The sequence below is a fragment of the Gambusia affinis genome, linkage group LG09 (genome assembly GCF_019740435.1).
Source record: "Gambusia affinis linkage group LG09, SWU_Gaff_1.0, whole genome shotgun sequence".
Lineage (NCBI taxonomy): Eukaryota > Metazoa > Chordata > Actinopteri > Cyprinodontiformes > Poeciliidae > Gambusia > Gambusia affinis.
Window position 1 is genome coordinate 11,846,805 of NC_057876.1, and position 12,464 is coordinate 11,859,268.

Here is a 12,464-nt window from a genome sequence, read left to right on the forward strand (position 1 = left end):
TATTTCCTTCATTTTTAAAGCTTTCACTGTCATTACTGACTCTAGTTAGAGCATCCATTGTTGATTTTCCTGTTCTGAATCCACATTGGTATCCATTAATTAGATTATTCTTCTCAAGGAAGTATCCTAATCTATTAACCATTATTTTCTCCATCCATTTACTTAAATGAGAAGTAAGAGCTATTGGTCTATAATTATTTGGACAGGTAGGATCTTTACCTGGTTTATTAAATGGTAAAATTATTGCCCTTTTCCAACTATTTGGTATCGATCCTTCTTTCCATATTTTATTAAATAATTTTAATATTAATTTCAGTGTTACTTCCGGTATCTGTCGAAACATAGCGTAGCATAATTGGTCCTCCCCTGGAGCTGAATATCCTGTCCCTTTCAATACTGTTTTTATTTCTTTCATGGTTATATTCATATCTAATGTTGACATAGATTTTTGACATTTTTCTAGTGAATTTTTATGATTTCCTAGTTTTTGAATCATCTGCCTTCTATGAGTATCTGTCAAGTGATCACCACTATGAACTGCCGCAAATGTCTCTCCTAATAACTCTGCCTTATCTTTATTTAGAACTAATACCTCCTGTCCTCTAACTAAGGATGGAATATTAACATTGTTCTTTTTCCCCATCATTTTTCTTAACATTGACCAAACATTCTGTAAATTTATTTCTGAACCTATTGATGAACAATAGTCTCTCCATGTTTTCTTTTTTGCATCCTTTATGGTTTTCCGAGCCTTTGCTCTTTTCCTTTTATAATCAATAAGGTTTTCTACTGTTAAATTTTTCTGTAATATTTTAAAAGCTTTATTACGTTCCTTAATTGTTTTACTACATTCATTATTCCACCAAGGAACTACTTTCTTCTGACCTTTCACTTTTATTTTTGGAATGCTATAATTTGCAGCATTTAAAATATGTTCTACTATTTGATTTGTACATTCTTCAATATTACCTTTTAATGTTACTATATGACTTGTTTCTTCACATTTTGTTTTAAATTTAAACCAATCAGCTTTATTAAAGCACCATCTTATTAATGTTAACTCTTCTTGTCTATTTATATTATCATTAATTATTGTACTCACTGGAAAGTGATCAAATCCACGCCATGCCCAGACATTCTGAGTTTTCATTGGCTGGTTACTAACGTCATTTGTTTTGATTGGACAGGTTACCAGTCACTCTAAACTAAGACCCGCCCCTTATTGGGTTCAATACCAATCACAGTTGAATGAAGCCTGACGGAAAGAACCGAGCTCTGTCTTGTACGTATTAGGCTAAAGACTAATATTTACAAGATTTATGTTAACTTTATCAATGAAGAAGCGACAAGGCATGTACAGTATGAATTGGTCTTTTTTGTATTTTAATTTATTAAGACTATCAAAGTTTCTGAAGTTCCTGCACATATGTAAACAAATTTTTTTAAAAGATTAAAAAGTATTCAGAAACACAAATTAAGGAGAATTTATTTCTGGTACCGCCTGAAAACATATTGTATAAAACATTTATAATGGGCCAACCTTAAAGGAACGATTTCATTTTTGTTTTATTCCCCATTTACCCGGAAATATAGGCTTCTGCGGTTTCCAGAACATTCTGGAAGGAGCCAGGAGAAACCAGATTTTGTTCTTTTCACTGCTCTTTTTAATCAGAAATCACAACTATTTGAAGAAGCGAATGCATTTCAAAAGAAAAAACTTTATTAAATCACACTTCTAATCTAGAAGTGATCAAGTCAACACAAATCTGGCATCAGGATTTATTGACATTAGGAGATTTTAAACCTGTATTTATTCAAATCCAGTCTTTTTATGTTATAACAGCATACTCAACATTTGTAGTTTAAAGTGTTACATATTACATATACATCTTTAAGAAATTATATAAGAATATAAACGTTTGAATAGTAAGACACCATTCATTGTTTTGAATATATATCAATATAGTTTCTGAACTACAGTTCATTTAAAGTGCTTCTAAATCATAACATGACTACAAACAAGAAGTCATTTGACAACATTAGCACATGAGGGTATTATATATTTCACAGTGAAATTTTTTAACATTCCATTTACAAGCAATACAAGGCAAGAACAGGATGATTACACATTAAATGTGTCTTGCAAAAATATTCAGTTTTCAATATGTTATGTTACAACCACAAACTTAAATGAGATTTTATGTGATAGATCAACACAAAATAGCACGATTCTAAAGTTTAAGGAAAATGATACATGGTTTCTGCATTTTATAAAAAATAAAAAGTGTTGCGGGTGTTTCTTTACTCTAGAATTTCTTAATAAAATTCACTGCTACCAGTTCCCTCAGAAGTCATGATTATCTGAAGAGTCCGACCCATGGCTAACACCATCTCACTGTATATGGTACTCCGATGCTTGATTTTTTTAGAGAACATTAGTTAATAACAAAGATCCTTTTGCAGACAAAGGATCACAGCAGACAGGATGTTCTATATCCAATCTGATTGCATTTGAACAGGTTTAAAATTTTGATTTTTAGATCTGCAAAGAAGCCATACCACATAAGACTCATGGCTGTGATAGCATCACAAAGCTACTTTAGAACATATTGACCTTAAAAGGGCTAAATACAGATGCACACCACACCACAGATATTTATTTGCAAAAGAAATAAAATTTGAAAACCATGTCTAATTTCCGTCCCACTGCACAACATGTACTACTTTGCATTGCTCTTTTATAATAGCATAATAAAAGATACAGATGTTAGTGGCTGTAACATAATACATTTTTGGAAAACTTCAAGAAGTATGAACACTTTTGCAAGGCACTACAGTGCAAAACACATTTTGGCGAAGCAGACGTCTTAGTACTTGCAGGAATCAAGTTCAGGAGCCATGCAGAGACAATGCCACAGCACGTTGCTTAAAAGTGTGCAGATAAAGTTGTAGATGACGTTGAAGACATCAGGTTTACTCACTTTGAAGTTTGCTTTAGTTCTATAAAATCTTTATTAAACATTTGAAAAAATAAAAACACTTGATTGTTAGTTTGATGTTCTCATGCGGTAGAATGTCTTCTAATTCAAGTTCCTTCCTGAGCTTAAGGAGCACGCAGAGGGGAGACTGAAGAAGCTACAAATGGAAAGACAAAAACATTATTTATTTTAAATTGGAAAACAACCTTCTTTCTGAGTTTTTAGTTACATATAAAAACAGTTCTTTATTATTATGTTCAGTGAAAACAAGAGTCAGAGAGGGAGCATAAAGTGGCTGTTTTTTACATGAGCATCATGAGTGAAGACAATGGATGATATGAAATGTTTTAGTCGTTAGAAAGACAATGAGATAATGATGATGAGAAAGAAGTTCAAGACAATCTATAATCCTCTGTTTCTGTTTCATTTTGATTATGGGCCTTGGTTTCCAAAACATGGCATTCTGCTCTTTATAACAATCCATAAAATTAAAATAAATGAAAAAAATAAAAATAAAAATGTTAACACTAAACAATTGCTCTAAATATTTTTAGAAAAGTGACAGAAGCAGGAATTAAGTCATCTTTCAAAGTTCTGCAGGTTTCTCACTGAGAAGAAGAGATTAATAACAGAGCTGGAGGTAAACACATAGTCATAGTAAGAATATTAAAAAATATGTTATACGTTATAAAAATCATCCATACATTTTGTATTAGAGTTAACATTAGGAACCAGTCAGTTACACTGAGCAACAAGAATACTACAATTTCTAGCACACATTTTATTATTATTATTATTATTATTATTATTATTATTATTATTATTATTATTATTATTATTATTATTATTATTATTATTATTATTATTGCAGATAGAAAAAAATTTGTTTTCCCTACACTGATGGTAGATGAATTTTGCTTGGATGTTCTCACCTTTATGTCAACTAAAAAGAAAAAAGAACAAAGAGGAAAAAATCCCAAAAGAAAAATGTTATGTTTAGCACTAATTAAAAATAAAAATCCATAACAGCATTAATCAAATTGAAGAGCAGCAATGCTTAGGCTTAAACGCTTCCAGATTTTCGGCTGAATTATTAATATACTTACCATATACAATGTTTTCCATAATCATTCATGTTTCATCTAAAAATATGGGAAAAGCTTTAAAATATCTCAACTGTCATTGCAGACATGTAACGTCAAACAGAAGTATTCTGGATTTTCTGTGTGTTTTTTTCAGGCTAACAGTTTGCTGTTGAAGTTCATCATCTTGAAAAAGTTTATAGTCATAACACCATAGTTGAGCAATAAGGCATAGTAGTTTTAAAAAACGTAAATTTATTAATTTCAAGAAAGTAATAAATAATTTTCATAAAACATTGATCTCGCTTTTGAAAAATCTGAATCTTGGACATTTTGTTTTCATTTCATTTCCACCCACTGCTTCTGTTTACAAACCTATTTTTATGGATTTTGTTGTTGTTGTTGTTGTTGTTTGGCTCATTCCAGTCTCTAGTATCTGCTGTTTGTGCATTAATAATTCACCCTGGCATCTAATGTTTTCACCTGAAAAAAATGATGCTAGCTAGCTCCATGTAAGATGTCTGGGTATCATCTGTGCTGCACATGGCATGAGCACTGCTGAGACAAGTCAAATGTAAACACAAGTGCCCTTCCCTGAGAGACAGTCTGGCAGGTTGGCCTGCAGAGACAGAAGCATCAGGCTGTGTCATGCAAGCTGTGACCCTTCCTACAGTGTCTCCATACCGTGTCAGTCTAAATATGTCCCTGGATCACTTTATGAGTCAAAATGGCCTCCAGGAGGATAGCATGGTAGCTTTATCCCCCTCATCCAATTAGGTCAGTGTTGACGAGCCTAGCCAGCATGCAATGAATGTATGCCTTGCGAAAATATTTTTTGTGAAATTCAGCAAACAGCTTAAGGAATTGTGTTAATGTCACAGTATGATGGCATCAAGTGACAATCTAAAAGTCATAACATACAGCGCTGTGCAAAAAAAATTATTTTCTATTGTAACTTGACTGCGACAGACTGGCAGCCTGTCCAGGGTGTACCCTGCCTCTCGCCCGAAGTGTTAGCTGGAGATAGACACCAGCACCCGACCAGGCACCGACCCCTCTCAGGGACAAGGGTGTACAGAAAATGGATGGATGGATGGATTGTAAGTAGAACTGAACTAAGCTAAAATATCATCTTTAAAGATCGCACAAAGTATCCGATTCATTGGAGGCAAATCCTAAAGGTGAGTAATGAATCAGGACCTTTAACAGATATTCCAATAGTAATTTGTACTAAATAACAACAGACTCACTTCTTTTTGTCTTTTTCCTTTTTCAGTGGCTGTTGTGAACATCCCTGCAGCGCTTGTCCCATCAGCGTTTCAGCTGCTACCTTCCTCCTGTTGAAGGCATTCATATCTTCTTCCAGTTCTCGCCTTTTCTCCTCCAGATTCCTCTTTTCTTCCTGGTGCATGCGCTTCAGCACTTCGAATCTCTCGTGAAGCTGAAGAACAGAACAACAGAAAGCTCAATATGAGACACACCCAGCTCCTTCATTTATTCGTGACGTGTCTTGTTGCACGGTCGTTCCTCACCTCTTTTTCTTTTTCTTTCAGCTCGGCTTCCGTTTCCTTCACTTTGTTAACAAACATCTGTCTCATTGATTCCTCTCTGTGCTGCAGCTCTTTGAGGAACTCCCTTCTTTTGGCCTCATACATCTCCTGCAGGCTGAAGAACACAAACAGAGTATGAACAAGATGTGACGCTGTGAGGCAGCTGTGGCAGCAGTTTCTGATTTCATACTCGGCTTAGTTAGCTCATTGTAATGAAAGAAGTCATTTACAATAATGTAAAAAGTAATTTTTTTTGTTTTTGTTGTTTTTATGCCCACCCTGGCAATTTTCAGGTGATCAAACTAATCTTAGTAGCACACAAATTCCTGAGTAAAACCAAATTGCAGTTAGTGACAGTGATTTCATGTACTGCTTCTTTTGGAGGCTAAAGTATTAAAAACAATGACCTTATCTAAAGAAACTGAAGAAAATTTATTGGCATTCATCAAAAGATTACATCAATTGTTGTATCACAAATTGATATGTTGGTTTGCACAACCTTTTAATAAAGCCTTATTTTAGTCTGAAATTCAGATTTCGCTTTGATGATCTAAATATTTGAATTTCACAAATAAAAAGCAAAAAGCAAAGAAATCTGAAGAAGGGCAAATACATTTTCACAGAACCCCTTCATGAATCTACTGAGGGTTCAACCAATGCAGCCTGACGTTGAGTTGTGCATGAAAACAAAGATGTGGAGGCACAACGCTTTTTTGTCTAACATGGAAACAAATCTAAGTGACGGACTTTAAAACATGCCATTAACATTTTGTTTGTGAGATTAATAGTGAAAAATCAGTGGGATGCGCTCGTTCGATTATGCAGCATACGGATGGATTTCCATGACGTGGAATAAATTAGATGCTGTTTTCTAACACATTCCCCTCAGTAAAATGCTCTGAAGTTCCCTCATTTCACCTGAACGACTGGCTGTCAGGGTCAGTGTCCTTGAAGCCCATCTCTTGTAGCTTGCAGCGGCGATAGAGTTCGTAGTGACGAGAGTGTGTTTGCTCCCGGAGATCATCCATGTTAACGCGCAGAAGCATCTCTCTCAGATGAACAAAGTCGCAGTGCTCTTCGTTTTCCACTGAATAAACATGAAAGAACCGTGCTGGCTGCTCAATTTTTAAAAACTGCAAACATTCCTCTTTCTGGTACACAGATTGTGACAATATTTTGTTGTATAATAACAGCAGAATCACCCTGAACAGCTCCCCAGGGGTACGACCTTGCTTTCACCATTCTGTTCCCTATTTTAACATCCTCCATGCTTCCGACGACAGCAAAGGGAAGGTGAGCCTGTAACACAGAGAGAGAAAGAGAAGACTTTTAAAATCTGTCAAAATTTATCACAGTAGAGATGGTGTGAAGCTAAAAATACGCAGTCTAATGCAGTTGGCTAAATGTTAACACAGTTCCACTCGTACGCTAGTATTGACTAAGCTGTACGTTAAGAAGCAAATCCCTGAATTTATGCTACAGACCAGATAAATTGTAGAGATGTTCTTAAGGTAAACATAATGCATTGTAAAAAGGTACGTCATTCCCGTTGGTCCCACAAGAGGGCAGCATTAGGGAAACATGGAATAGTCTGCTTGATGGGCTCCTCAAAATTGTAAAGCTGCTGGTGGTCATAAACATTTGCTCTGGAGTGGACTACAAAAATATAAAAATAAAGAACAAATATTTATAATCTAAATTCAGAGAATATTTGTAGCAAAATGAGACCTTCAGAGTATACTGAATTAAAGAAAAAAAAAGCTGAACTTGTGTAACTCTTGCAGTGGCGACAGGCTTTTAAGTATAAAAGTTTTTTGTTTCCACTGTTACATTGTTATGTTTTGGTTAAACTTCAATAAGTTGAGTACTTTTGAAAGGCAACATAAACTTTCTACAGAATAGTAAGCTTGTCTTTAGAATTTGTTTTTTAATATTTGTAATGTTAGTAAAATGCAGCATTGTGATACTTGTGCATTTAATCATTTTGTCTCATTTGTGCCTTGAGCTTAAAAGCTTAAAAATGATGTCATCAGAATTTAAACATATATGGAAGACAGGCACTTTAATTTAAGGACCATAAGATAGAGGCAACATATTTTAGCCAAATCATATTCAATGTTTAACAATCCAATGTCTAAACGTCACAAAAATCAGGACAAGTCTTAGGAATCATCCTTTTTATTCAGCATCCAAAAATAATAGGTTATTATGTTAACTAAAGCTACTGTATAATCAGTTCTTAGTAAAAATGTGTTCACTCATTTTACAAAATATCCAAAATAAGACTGAAAAGTAAAAAATATTGTTCATTGTGCAAATATTTCCCTAAAATTAAACAAGTCAAGTGTCCCATGTGAGTCCATGTTTCTAAGACTCACATTTAAGGAAGAGTTTATCTCTCCAACTTCCTCATCCTCGTTCGGAAACTGATATATCTGCACACCGTAGCTCTGCAGCTCAGTCATAATCTTCATCTTTAAGTTTCCCAGCTCGGTCTTTGACATGATGTCTGCCTTTGCGATAATGGGAATGATGTTGACCTGATCAGAGAAACCACAAGGAGAGCCTCAAAAAGGAGCTGAGGAAACATTCTGAAATGGGCTTTCATCGTCTCACCTTGCTGTCCAGCTTCTTCATCATAACCAGATCAAGAGTTTTAAGGGTGTGCCCGGTGGGAGCAATGAAATACAGGCAGATGTGGATTCTGGTGTCATCGTAGTTCGAGAGGGAACGTTTTATCTTTAGCTCCTCTTCCAGATATTTCTCAAACTGGGCTTCGATGTAGTCAAGAATGGGTTTGCAGCTGCGAAAGCAGATATAAAAACATCAACTAGATATTTTGCACGTTTTAAGCAGATTTCTTATGTTTTCTTACTAATATATTAGTTTCCAGGGAAAAAACTCTGTTGTCTGCCAAAAATGTCCGACTTTTCTACTTCCTGCTGTCTGATCTGTCAGACAGGGACTGAATCTGTGCCATATTTTCTCCCCAGCTTACATGCCAGCACAATCTCCTTAATCTAAAGATCTTCTGGACAGTATGAAGGGGAGGGATTAGTGGCAGACACTGATCTCACCATGAGGCATTTCTAGTAATTTCTTTCACAGAACTTCGACGTTATCCAACTATTTTACTGTCATCATTCAATATGCTACTATGCTGTCCGAGAAGCATTAAAAACCTGACATACGGGGTCAAAAGACATCAGGAGAACCTTTTAATAAACTTAAATATTTGTAGGAAAACATATAAAAATGTGGTAGTCAGTCACTTAAACAAGATACAATGTACATTAAAAGGTTTCTTAGAGTGACAGCATTTGGATGGGAATTGTTTTTGAATCTCCAAGCATGGGTTTTTGAGGACTTGAGAAAGCCGAATAAGTCCTTAGATCTTTTTCTGCAAAAAATTATAACATGCAGTTGTGGGACACTTTAATTCATGGGCCATACGAAAAATGTATCTGTGTGACAAAGAAGCAAAAAAAAAAAGGGTTCTGATAATGGTTTATAATGTTGTTGAGCTCCACATTTGGTGCAAAGTCAGGTGCTTTGTTTGTTTAGTTTGCTATCTTATCACCTAAACAACAGGTTTTGAAAAAAAAAAAAGCCACAGCATGCATTGCCGTTCTTCACCTTTCATCCTTGTTGATCTGGTCTCCAAAGCCTACAGTGTGCACAATAGTCAGCTTCAGTTTGACAGTGTTCTCCTGCAGCTCATACGTCTGCGAACGCAGCTTCACTTCTTGCTCATAGTGATCAGCTTCCTCGTTTTCAAATGTTGTGTTGAAAAGAGTGTTGATCAGGGTTGATTTGCCTATTCCTGTTTCACCTTAGACACAAAGGGCAAACTATGAAAACCTCATCCAAATAGTCGACGTCATAGGTAGTGAACTCATGCTGTGTTGAGACATACCTACACAGAGGATGTTGAAGCAAAATCCCTGAGAAACTAACTTCCTGACCACTTGATGAGGAAGGCTGTTGAACCCCACTTGGCCACTGAGCTCCAGGCTTCGCATTTCTTCATTCTTAATAACCATATGCAGAGAAACAAAAGAAGTCAGTATAGTACAGTTTGTCCCAAATCTGCTCCCCGAACGCAGATTTAAAATTTCAAAAGATAGACCCGCTGAATGGACCAACACAATTACAAGGTTATATCTGTCAAATTAAAGGTGTCAGCTAAAAACAAGAAGGAGAATAATTTCTAGGTTAGTATTTGATTATATTTCTGGTCTGACAATAGGAATCAACAACTAAAATCTACTTCATATTTAATAAATTGCTATTTTTCATTAATCAGGCCACTGTCTTACACTTATCTGAGATCAGGTTTTGGGGCTAACAGAGGTCTACGTTTTCCTCCTGAAAACCTAGACACCCACAAACGTCATCCTCTCCAGCTTTTTGTGGTGAACACTAAGGCTTTTCCAGACCAAGTTCCTACTCCGAGTTCTGGGTTTGTCGTGTGATTGCAACTATTTCCAAAACCTTTTAAGTAGAATTTTCTGTTAGTAAGAGGAGAACGGAGTGGCTATCTTTCAGCCAGATGACCAGCAACAAGTGGGGGTGGGAACTATGTTACTAGACAGCCAGAAACAGTCAAGCACTTATCCTGGTATTTCTGTAAAAGGACTTTAAACTGCAAAACGGCGAGAAGAAATACTTTAGAGATCCATGCCTTTAAAACCTTGATATCTGCTGTTTTACTCAGTCGGTATGCTCAGAAGTTTCTCCTTCAACACTGGATCCACCCGTGGGGATCTTGGCATCTTGCAAAAGGCTCAACATGAGGAGCAATATGTGTTGAACACAGCAGCCTTCCGTTTCAGCCTCCCTCTCTCACAGGGAGACAAAGAGCTCTTTATCTGGAGGTTATTCCACTGAGGACATCCGAGCTGATGGCTACCCTGGCACCCACAACCCCAAATGACATTAAAGCAAAACTACTGCCAATATTCACAACGCAACTTTTTTGACAGAAAACAAATCAGAATTACAATATGTTATGATAACAACATGCATATTATATTCCTAAATATTGCATGCATGTGCTCAAGGTTGGCTGGTAGAATAACGCCGTAAGTCCTAATGGGGTAGTTAACATCACTACAAAAGAGGCTTATGCTTATCTTTATCCTCTTAACTCAGCCTCTTACAGCCCACTGTCCTGTTTCATTCAAACTAACCCTCTGCCCTGGTCATTCAGCACCTGTCAGAAGTAGCTATTAGATGCTCATCCTGGGAGCTGCTTTAATGCAAGCATCACATATGGGTGCGTAGAGACTGCTCCAAAAAAGAAGCATGTCCAGCCGTGTAATGACGTCTTCATCCTGATTCATTAACCACCGAGCTTTCTCAGCATCATGCAGGCAGCAGCATTCCGTCTCTGCGTAGCCTTTTAGTATTTCTAATCAGCAGTCACTGCAGACATCGCACTTAAAGAGAGAGAGAGAGAAAGGAAAAAAAAACATCTTACCTCATCGGCCGCCATCATCACAAGTGTCTGAGTCCAGGAATAATAATCAGCCTTCATCCAGACCTGCTCCCCTCACGCTCCCCGCTCAGTGCGGCTGATTCAAGGCAACACGCCCTCTGTGCAGGAGGGCGGCATTACAGCACACTGCCCGCCTGCTTCACTTCTCTGAGGGTCGTCCTCACACCACGTGCAATACTTAGATGTGTTTAATCCTTTGTGACAGAATTGGGTCTTTGTTTTATTTTTTGGGGTTTCTAAAATTATTACGTTGTTATTTGTCTTCGGGGGCGCTTCGCGTTTTGAAAGGGTGACCAGATGGGGACACACACACACAACAGCAAACCCAAAGGCAGAGAGGATTTCAGGAGTTTTGTAAAGCTGTTCTTTAATAAAGATGATGGGACCGAAAATGGGAGCTAAGGACAACAATGAATATCAGCAAAAATAAATGAATGATCTATTATTTACTTGTCTAAGACTAATCTATCCCCACGAAACAACGTGACTGCGTGTTGTGTGGGTTTTTGTCTGGAGGGCTCTAAAATAAACTTAAAAATAAAACACGAACACAACATCTTGATTTTTTAGCACCCCATCCTTATAGGGGCCCATTAAGTTTAAGCAGTTTATTTATTTCAAGTTTATTCAAACCTTTATTTTAATTGTGAATCAGCAATGACCTGAAACAAAGTGTATTTGACGAATCACTCGTTTTTTATTTTCATTTCAGTTTAAATTTTTTATTTTAATTTTTATGATTATTCTTTTACTTTTCTATTCTTTTCCGCTTTTGTATCTGCCGTAAGTTTGTTAGTTTGTTAGTATGTCGAATTGTTTGCTCTGTAATATTTTGGCATAGGCTATAACAAAAGCAGTAGGACCAAATAGCTTGTGTTTTTGTTTATTTGTTTTTTCTTCTTAACTCTATAGGTCACAGTTAATGCTAATAATAATGTTGCTAAAATAAGAATATTAGTTCCCTTTCGAACATTAAGACATGGTGGTTTTGATCTAGACTTTTACTGTCAGTTAGCTTTATCAAAAGTCAAAAAGGATGCAAAAGAGTGTTGCGCTATTTTAGTGCTGGTTTATTCAAACTAAGACGGGATCTATTCAAAGTCATTTTCGCATGTTTAAATTGTGTAATGCAAAATAAGAGTCCACAAGAATATAAAAATGGGGGGAGGGGCAGTGTGTTACTCGTGCATTTTAAACATAAACAGACTATATACAAAGTCAATAAAATAATGTAAATAATTAGAGAAAATGTATTATTACTCTACTAGACAGTTTGAACTCCAATGTAGTTTTTTTTTTCTTCTTCTTTCATAGTAACATTGATCCCCTGCAGGAGCCCCTGGACAGCCTTTGG

The 12,464-nt window shown here is 36.2% G+C and overlaps 1 protein-coding gene across 2 annotated transcripts; it reads right to left on the reverse strand.

Annotated features, from left to right (window-relative positions):
• Positions 1-1,698: 1,698 nt before the first annotated feature.
• Positions 1,699-11,259, reverse strand: LOC122837368 (septin-8-A-like). Of its 2 annotated transcripts, XM_044127689.1 has the most exons (11): positions 11,093-11,230; positions 9,527-9,641; positions 9,247-9,442; positions 8,227-8,413; positions 7,989-8,150; positions 6,813-6,909; positions 6,529-6,697; positions 5,593-5,725; positions 5,311-5,501; positions 3,911-3,921; positions 1,699-3,135 (listed from the first exon to the last, which is right to left on the reverse strand). In XM_044127689.1, exons 1-10 carry the CDS (start codon positions 11,147-11,149, stop codon positions 3,918-3,920), a joined length of 1,311 nt encoding a protein of 436 aa, XP_043983624.1. In that variant the 5' UTR covers positions 11,150-11,230; the 3' UTR covers positions 1,699-3,135; positions 3,911-3,917. The 2 variants fall into 2 exon arrangements, with proteins under 2 accessions (XP_043983624.1, XP_043983622.1); XM_044127687.1 differs by lacking the exon at positions 3,911-3,921 and having other exon boundaries at positions 11,093-11,259.
• Positions 11,260-12,464: the final 1,205 nt, after the last annotated feature.